The sequence below is a fragment of the Camellia sinensis genome, unplaced genomic scaffold, assembly GCF_055761805.1.
Source record: "Camellia sinensis isolate YWXY unplaced genomic scaffold, ASM5576180v1 Unanchor2, whole genome shotgun sequence".
Taxonomy (NCBI): domain Eukaryota; kingdom Viridiplantae; phylum Streptophyta; class Magnoliopsida; order Ericales; family Theaceae; genus Camellia; species Camellia sinensis.
The window spans coordinates 22,814,456-22,823,872 of record NW_028129079.1 but is presented as its reverse complement, the minus strand read 5'-3'; the positions used below and the strand labels follow the sequence as shown (position 1 = coordinate 22,823,872).

The 9,417-nt window shown below is 34.1% G+C and overlaps 2 protein-coding genes across 2 annotated transcripts; one reads left to right on the top strand and one right to left on the bottom strand.

Annotated features, from left to right (window-relative positions):
* The first annotated feature begins 2,291 nt into the window (after nt 1–2,291).
* On the top strand, nt 2,292–3,649 carry LOC145815483 (V-type proton ATPase subunit B 2-like). Its single transcript, XM_082912230.1, has 4 exons — nt 2,292–2,375; nt 2,756–2,809; nt 2,903–2,986; nt 3,088–3,649. Exons 1-4 carry the CDS (start codon nt 2,370–2,372, stop codon nt 3,271–3,273), a joined length of 330 nt encoding a protein of 109 aa, XP_082768356.1. The 5' UTR covers nt 2,292–2,369; the 3' UTR covers nt 3,274–3,649.
* A 1,322-nt stretch (nt 3,650–4,971) lies between these two features.
* On the bottom strand, nt 4,972–9,280 carry LOC145815482 (putative hexosyltransferase MUCI70). The gene is made up of 6 exons (XM_082912229.1): nt 9,083–9,280; nt 7,858–7,929; nt 7,571–7,770; nt 6,552–6,967; nt 5,994–6,178; nt 4,972–5,590 (listed from the first exon to the last, which is right to left on the bottom strand). Exons 1-6 carry the CDS (start codon nt 9,150–9,152, stop codon nt 5,217–5,219), a joined length of 1,317 nt encoding a protein of 438 aa, XP_082768355.1. The 5' UTR covers nt 9,153–9,280; the 3' UTR covers nt 4,972–5,216.
* Between the last annotated feature and the right edge of the window lie 137 nt (nt 9,281–9,417).

Genomic DNA, 9,417 nt, shown 5'->3' with positions numbered 1-9,417 from the left:
TTTTTTTAAAAAAAATTAAAGAAGTTAAATTTTTGAGATTTTTTGTGAAAAGCCCCTCTTATTTGACTTATTTCGTGTGAAGCCCACAAAATGTGAGTTTCTATTTGCACATCACTTATTCTCTCAATTCACACTATTATCCCAATTTTTTTTAATTACCATTATATCTTTTAATTAAATTACCTACACACCACTCCTTCCCTCTCAATTTACGACCGTCGGCTGCCACCTCCTCCCAACTCCACCAGCACCGATTGCCACCTCTCACTTCTAATAATACCATTCCTACCACCGTCAGTTGCCATCTACCCCACTTCCACCGCCTCCCCCGCTGCCCCCTACCTCTGGTACCATCTTCCCTCTGCAACAACTCTCAAGCGTCTCCTTTGGCAAACCTCTTTCATCGCGACATCTTCTTCTCTTTTTCGCTTGCTCGCTTTCTCTCTCTATTTGATTGATCATTCGTCGATCTTAGTCAATCGCAAGGATTAGGGGTGGCGGTCACTAAGGCTGCGGTAATGGCGAGATGTGGTTGTGGAGGTGTCGGAGTGGGGCAGAGTTGAGGCAAGGAATGGTTGAAGGAGTCTGGATGAGGGACAGTAGCAGTTGGGATGGGTTGTGGAGGGTGGATGAGGACAAGGATGGGTCGCTGGATCTGGTGGTGGCTGGGTTATGGGTAGGTAAGGTTAGGGTATTTTGGGAATAAAGGGTGTAAATTGAGAAAATAATAAAAAAATGAAGATGGTGTGGAGTTGTGAACTAGAAACGGTGTGTATTGAGGCAAACTATGGTATGTAAATAGAAGCTCCCCCACGAAATTAAACAATGATACCAAAAGTCCCTCAATTAAAAAAATATCATGAATTGACTGAAATGTCCTTCCATATAAGTCGGGAAATATGAAACAATTAACAGTAAAAATTTACTATCAATCAAAGTAAATTTTTACTATCACTATCAAAATAAAATTTTACTGACACCACAAGTCCAAAAGTCAATTTGTATTGATAAAATTTTATTGTGGTTTAGTGTAACATTGTACTATATTTTAGAGTTAATTTTTACTATTAGGTTTGCCAAAGATTGACAACTCATACAGTGTGTCACCAACATAACCTAAGACATGAATGCAAAAGTAAAATTTTACTCTGCATAAAAGTAAAATTTTACTCTAAAATAAGAATAAAATGTTACACTCTGAACCTAAGAGTAAAATGTTATACCATGAATTTAAAAGTAAAATATTACACTCTGAAATTAAAAGTAAAATTTTACTCTGTATAAAAGTAAAATTTTACTCTAAAAAACTAGTAAAATGTTAGACTCTGCAAAAAAAATAAAATTTTATTCTGTATAAAAGTAAAATTTTACTCTGAAAAAAGAGTAAAATATTAGACTCTGAATCTAAAAGTAAAATGTTGCTCTGCACAAAAGTAAAAAAAGCAGAGACAGTATTTGTGGTGGCTGAAGTGTTTGGCAATGACCACCTCTTGACAGTAAAATTTTACTGTCATTCTAACACCAGAGTAAAATTTTACTCTAATTCTCTCAAACAAAAAACAGAGCAATAGAACCAGAGTAAAATTTTACTCTCATTATCTGAAATAAAAAACAAAGCAATAGAACCAGAGTAAAATTTTACTCTCATTATCTGAAATAAAAAACAGAGCAATAGAGCCTCTGGTTCTATCAAATGAAATCAGATCAGAAACAACAAAAATAAATCCAAAAAAAAAAAAAACAAATTAATCAACAAATCAACATATTTAATTGAGAAAAAAAACTTCTAAAACTCGATCAACAATCACAAATCTCAATGAAACTCTCGTTTGATTGAGAGTGTTGATCGTCGGCGACGAGATCGTCTATTGTTGACCAAGTGAGAGATCTTTGGCTGCGAGATCTTTAGATTTGGAGATCGTCTTCATCGATTTCATTCCTGATTTCGTTCATGCGAGATCTTCAGCCCAGATTTCAAATATTTCAAATGTATGATACGTATATATAGAAGAGCAATATTGTGATAAAAAAAATAGAAATTATAAAATGCCCTTATTAAGGTAGGCATTTCCTACTCACGGATTTTTTGAAAGAAAATTGATTGGGTTATGCTTTACCCTGATAAAAAGGCCAAAAGGAAGGTTTCACCAAAAATCTCATAACATGGAAGAAATGAACTTTAACATTGAGATGGTTTTTTTCCAAATTATAGAACTTACCAAAATCCATCGAGAAAGCTTGCCTCTGATTCTTATTAATGATATATTGACAGGGATTAGCTTATAAATTTTTAAACTAAAAGTTGCCTTCTTTTTGAACTTGGGCAGATTTACCCACCAATCAATGTACTTCCATCCTTGTCTCGGCTAATGAAGGTAAGTATATAACTCTGTTATTTTATCATTGTTATTACTGTTAGTAGTTGTATGAGAAAATTACACTGACCATCTCTATGGAATGTTGAAAAAAAGTAAAGCACCCTTGTGGTCTCTGAAATTACACAGGCCTCCTCTGTTAGAGTTTATTAAGGGATGGAACTATCAAAAGATATAATTTTAAGCCTTTAACTCTTAATATAATAAGCACTTTAATTAAAGCACAGATTATAAAATAAACCAAATGGATGAGAAGATAACATGCAGAAAAGGTAGTGTAGTGCTGCTTGGCATGCTCGAGGCTTACACCTGAATGAGCAAATAAAAGCATTAGTATAATTGAGGGGTTGCCTTAAATTTTATTTTTGTTATCATTGCAGAGCGCCATTGGTGAGGGCATGACTCGGAGGGATCATTCTGATGTGTCCAATCAGGTTTGTTGCTGTAGTTGTATAAAATCTAGTTCACTGACTGAAGCCATTTTTTTCTTTTCTTCCATTCATATACTTATCATTTTTCACTTTCAGTTATATGCAAATTATGCCATTGGGAAAGATGTCCAGGCAATGAAAGCCGTGGTTGGAGAAGAAGCACTCTCATCCGAGGATCTGGTCTGTCACTTGGCATAATTACCATGTTGTTTTTAATTATAAGAATTGTTTATCATTCTTGTTAAAAATTTAACATTGTTAAATCTTCATGAATAAAACAGCTATATCTGGAGTTCTTAGACAAATTTGAGAGGAAATTCGTTGCTCAAGGAGCCTACGATACCCGCAACGTCTTCCAATCGCTTGACCTGGCATGGACTCTGCTCCGCATATTCCCACGTGAGCTTCTCCATCGTATCCCAGCAAAGACCCTTGATCAGTTCTATAGTCGGGATGCAACTAATTGATGGAGTAAAGGAAATGAGCTCATATAGGCCAGTTTCTTGTTCAGTTGCTTTGGCATGAGTTGTAGGAGATGATTTTTCACCGTAGTTTTCCTTATTGTCTTGCATCTCTCTCCTCCATCAGGTCCCAAGTAATAATGTGTGCTTATCAAGTTAAAAGACTGCAATATTCTTTCAACGATAATCGTCGCTTCAATCGTGTAATCTCTATTTTTCTTATTAATTAAATTTGCGTTATCCGGATATATGAGATGGTTGGGATTTTACATGTGTGTTTCGGGAACAAACAGGCTGCTAGAATTTGATAAGCCCTTATTTTTGTGATCTTTATTTTTACATCTCATTTGAGAAGTATATATATCTTATTTTTGGGATTTTATTTACTATTTATTATTATTATTATTATTATTATTATTATGCTTTCATGGTTTGTGGCTTGTTCTGTTTACATGTTGAAATGCATTTGATTCTTGATTGAGATGGAATGAACATCTGGACAGTCCTATGCTCATTGGGAAACCTTACAGGTGGGGGATGTTGGCGATGGGCAAATCCTGTCAGCACTGTTAAGCCCTGTTTGGTGCATCTTATGGGTGCTGTTTATATTTTTTATGTATTTATATTTATATTTTTAAATTCATGTTTGATTGTTTAATATAGTTTTTAGGTATAGCTTATTAGATAAATTTACTTTGAATAATCTGTAAAAAAATTATTAATTGGCCAGTTGGGAGAGGATTGTTATGTTTTTTTGATTAATTAGCTTTTTATTTACAAAAAAATCGAACCAAATAACTGTTTTCGAACTATGTACATTCTTAATACCCAGAAAAAGTAGGTGTGAGTACCTCTCGGGGGAAGAATTGTGTTTATATTTTGCGTTTTAACCTGTGGAACCTTGAGTGTTTTTTTTTTTTTTTTTTTCTAAACAAGAAAACAATTTAGAAAATTGACTTCCTTTTCAAACTATTTGAGAAACTAACATGTTTTTTAAAATCTAATTTTGAAAATGCAATTTTAAAATTAAAATTACATTTTCAACATATAATTTCACATTGAAATAACATGTTAAAAATGTAATTTTAAAAAGTGAAGTTCATGTCATCATAAATTGTATTTTCAACATGCGATTGGAACCTTACCAAATTGGAATATGTTTGAACATGTTTGTTTTTTGGGATTTATTTTCCATGGTAGAGGGTATCATAAATCCATGAAAGGACAGACAAAATTAGCATGTAAATAACATCAAAACTATTAAATTGAAGTAGAACTGTTTTTTTTTTCTTTCTCAGAACGCAAATAGAACTGTTAAACGAATTAAATTAGTCAAATTTGTCCCGTTAAAAGTTCGGTTGAATTAAGTTTTTAAACCAAACTTAAACTTAAACAAGGTATAACTTGGCTTAACTCCATTTGATGCATTATAAAGAGCCAAGCTACTCAAGCTTGGGTCATGATAGATTGCTTAAAATCAGCTCAGAACATAAACAAATTATGCTTGAATACCATCTGCCCAAGACTTGTAACCTGTTGTACGCAAAAAAGCCTTTAACAATCACAAGATCCAAAATTATATTTTTTTTATTGTCACAGAAAATGATCAACTTTCAATGAATTCATCAGCATCCATAGATTTCAGTGATCCAAACAGATTATTGTGTTACAATTCACAGATAAATATCATTTCAAGGGACATCAGAAGTGAACTCTCTCATTGCCATTTAAACATGATGCAGTAAACAACAATTTTGGAACATGAAATTGCAACTTGAAAAAGAAACATTGACCCAAACTTTTCCTTCAAAATATTATACAAAGATCCTTATAGGGCCTAATTAATCTTCCAAATAAACCAGGATTTTTTATTTTTATTTTTTAATAAAGTTTGTAACTAAGAATGAAAAATAAAAATAAAAAAAATTGAAAGAAAAAACAAAATTAACTCATCCTGCTTTTGATGTTCTTGTTACATGTGGCAGTACAACTGAATCAAGGTTCCCAGGATAAGGAGTCCACAACCCTAACCCTCCCCTACTCTCTTTCAAACCACTATTCTTTCCCTTAAACTCATCCAAGGATTTCACCCATTCGATTTTGGAAGAATGCTCGCGAGTGTGAGGGTGCAACACAAAGATCGAGTTGTACTCGCAGTTTGGAAACATAAAGAATTTGAACGGGTGCCCTAACCTGTAACCGACGTAGCCAAAGCTTAACTGATCTCTCGGTGTAAAGAGGTTGACCTCGTTGAACCACAAGCAGCTAAATAAATCATTCAGCGCTGTATGTTCACGCATAATTATGGCTCCCTCTGGCACATCTGCATTTTACCACCAAAAAAACAAAACAAAACTGTCAATATAGCACAAATATGAGCAGAATACTAGAATAATAAAACGAGTTCTGAATTTACCATTATGTTGTATGGTACTTCTAACGGAAATTAAAGTGATTAGTCAAGAGCATTCATTATGTACAGTGTGCCTCATGACTTTGAGAAGATTATTCCTTCTTTTTCCTCCAAAAAAAAAATACCGCAAAGCCCATATCTCAGCAGAGATCCATGGGCATTTATTTTGAGGTGATCCACAAGTGATAACATTTCTGACCTTCACCTCCCTTGTGGCTTTGCTTAAAACCCAAAAAAAAGAAAAAAAAAAGAAGAAGAAGAAGAAGAAGAAGAAGAACAATTGAACTAAAATACGCTGGGATTTCTTTCTTACCACTGACGGTTTTTTTCTTTGGACTCCATGGCTTCATCCCTTCATAACGGTATATTTTCATGTGAAGATCAATAAGAGGTCGAGCATATCGCTTCCTCCGTTTGTTTGCATCAGCCTCCTCATATATACTGTGATGGTGCTTGTGCTGAGCAATGGCAAATGTGTGCTTTCCGCGCCACAAGTATCTGCGAAATCGTGACAAAATTTGTCTTAATCAAGAGGCCCCATTAGTTAAAGGTTAACTTGATTAGATCATCTCAAAAGTCACAGCATTATTGCAGTTTTGAACACTAGACTAAGATATCAAAACTTTTAAGGGCATAAGCATACTCTTCATCCAATTACATGCATATGTTTTGTTCCAATAATTCGCTTTACATATGCCAATAGAGATGCACTATGCATTAACGCACAATGTGCACACCATTACGCACACATTTGACATTTATGCAATCAATGCATCGACACTTTAGTTTTGTGTTTAACTTAAAGCTTGATTGAATATGAAACATTACAAATACAGATTTGTCCACATTAAACAAGAATAGAAGACCAGACCTTTCTAGCATAAGCAATGGATCGACTATTAGCTCCATTTTACCATCAATCCATATGCTGTACTGTGCTTGAGGAAATAATCTGTGGGTTAATATTTTGGGAACTTTTCCATTCCTCCTGGGTTCATCATAAGGTTGATGTTTCAGCAGAATAATACGCCAAATACCAACCCATTGTCCCCCATCATTGTCCTCTCTGACAGTAACATTCTTCTTGATGAAATCAATGGATATTTCATCCACCACCATAAGAAAACAGAAGAGCTGTTGAGATCGTGAGCTGACATTGGAAGGCTGATGAGGCACATCATATCCATCAAAAATGCCAGATGCAACCACAAACCTACACTTCTCCACATATTTGACGTCTTTTGGAGCCATCTCTGCACCGCCACCTTGAATGAAACCACAGTGCACCTAAAGATAGAAAACACAAGAAACAAGTAAAATCTGATACATATTCAGAAAGGAAGGCAAGAGTGACACTGTGTTCTCATAAAAATAGATTACACAGTAAACAATTAAAAGCTGATATAAGTTTAGAAGAGAAGGCAGAAGCGACGGTGTATATTTATTTACAATAATTCACTCACAAAAAGTTATGGTTGAATCATGTCCAGATCTACTTATCTCTCATTTTTTGCCATTTTGTTTAGAAGCCATCATCAAACTCAGCTAACATTATACATACACATTTAAAGAACAAAGCACATAATAAGCAATAGTACCATAATATTTTAGTTGACTGCAAATTGCCTCCAAGGTTTTTCATTTATCTAGATTGCAGGTTTTTCATTTATCAATGGGCCTTTAAACATAACACATATATCCAAAAGGCAGAACATCTGTTCATTTAATGCAATATGCTCATAACATTTGGCTTAGCTTTGCATTAAGAATGACAAATAATCCTTTTGTTCCAAAAATACTTACTTGACCAAATGATATGGAGATTTGGTCAAGAAAATAAACAAAAATAAATTAAGAAGAATTGAACTGTAAATTGGGGTAAATATTCACCTTCATGATTGATTTTAGTTTAAAACTCTCCTCTCTTTGCAACCAGCTTTGATGCCCTCCAAATAGTGGAGGTGACTGAGATCCATTATTTTCTACCTCATCCTCCAAAATATATGATAAATGTCGAACAACTTTGTCAGGAGTTCTTCTCTTCGGCATAATTATTTTGTCCGGGTCATCCACGATGGGAATACGACAACCTAATTGTATGCCAGCACAAACAATATCACTCGTCTTCTTTACATTGAGATGAAAAATTCAAACAACAGACATTGCTGTGATCTTACGGTGTGTTGGTTTTGGTACAAGTCCCATTGTGTCTAACATTACAAATACCTTGCTGTCTCTGTTACAAATAGCTGCAAATGAAACAGAAAAATTATAGTACCATAATTTCAAACAAATAAAATAGAAAAATATGTGAATTTGGGGTAGAAATTTGAATTACATGTGAATTTTCAATTTTGCATCTAGCATGCATAGCCCAATCTCCTAATTCATACAAAAACTTTTAAGAACTAGAAAAAAATGAAGCCATGACAACAGGAACTGACAAAGAAATAACTTTCTTTGTGGCATTTCCTTAACTTTATAAGTTCACTTCCAAACACTTAAAAATCTTTCATACTGCTCCTTCCCAATAACACCAACCAAGAAGAAAAAGCGACCTTCCAAGGAGAGGCTTTGTATGGGCCATCTAACGCTAATGTGGCCAAGTATATTTTTGCCAACTGCCAGGTAATTTACCCTAAATATTAAATGTTTTGAAGAAGGATTGTGTCAGTCCCACGTTCAGGACTGTTAATTTCATAGATACCACAAACAAACGCTTTTGACATCAAACCTTCTAATAAAAGAGCAGACAAAGTCCGCATTAAGGCAGTAATTGCATGTGCACCATATTACCATAGAATCAAAATGGGCAGCTGCTTCTTCTAGCAAATTTTCCTACTAGTGCACATAATAATGACGATCATTTATAAAAACTTTCTTTGATATGTCTGCTTAATTATTTGCCTTCATAATGAAAGCACGGAACCAACTTAAGAGATTGACCTCAGATGTTAATGTCAGTTAAAATATTATGCTAAATATTCTATCATTTACATCCTGCAAAAACTTCCTTTGAAAGGTTTCCATATCATAATATGAAGACAAGACAGTATAAATTGAAAACTTATATTCAATTAATATTACCTCTCCATCCCAAAATATTAGCCCCATTTGGAGAATTTAACTTTTTTTTGTAGTACAATTGTTACACTTCAAAAATATTAACTTTCTAAAACTACCCCTTGGTAGTACAAGTATTACACTCCAAATAATGCTAATGAATTTAAAAGAAGGGTAAAAAAGGAAATTCATGTTATTTTAGTTATTGAATTTTGAAAAGAGACTAATATTTTGAGATAGTGAAAAATAGAATAAGAGACTAATATTTTGGGGCGGAGGGAGTAACAAGAAATAATTACAATTCTTTGAATAAGAGACGTACTGATGTCTCCAAAATACCTGAAAAGAAAGCTAGGGAAGATTGGCAAGACCAAACATGAAACAATAGTACAATGAGAATGAGCAGCATCCACAAGATGCCCCCCACAAGAACCAAACGAATAAAAGCCTTCTTCCAAAGAATCTTCAATGGGTAATCTTGAGACAACTTCAGTCACAAATTGATTAAACAATGACTCCTGAATTCGATCAAAGAAGGTGCTGACATGGAATGAAGACGCGAGGACCTTAACCACGAGGGTCTTCACTAACCATAACAATGCACCAACCAAGAAACAAACCAAAACCTTATTCACAAACAGAAGGAACTTAATGTTTGTCTCTCTCTCAATCCT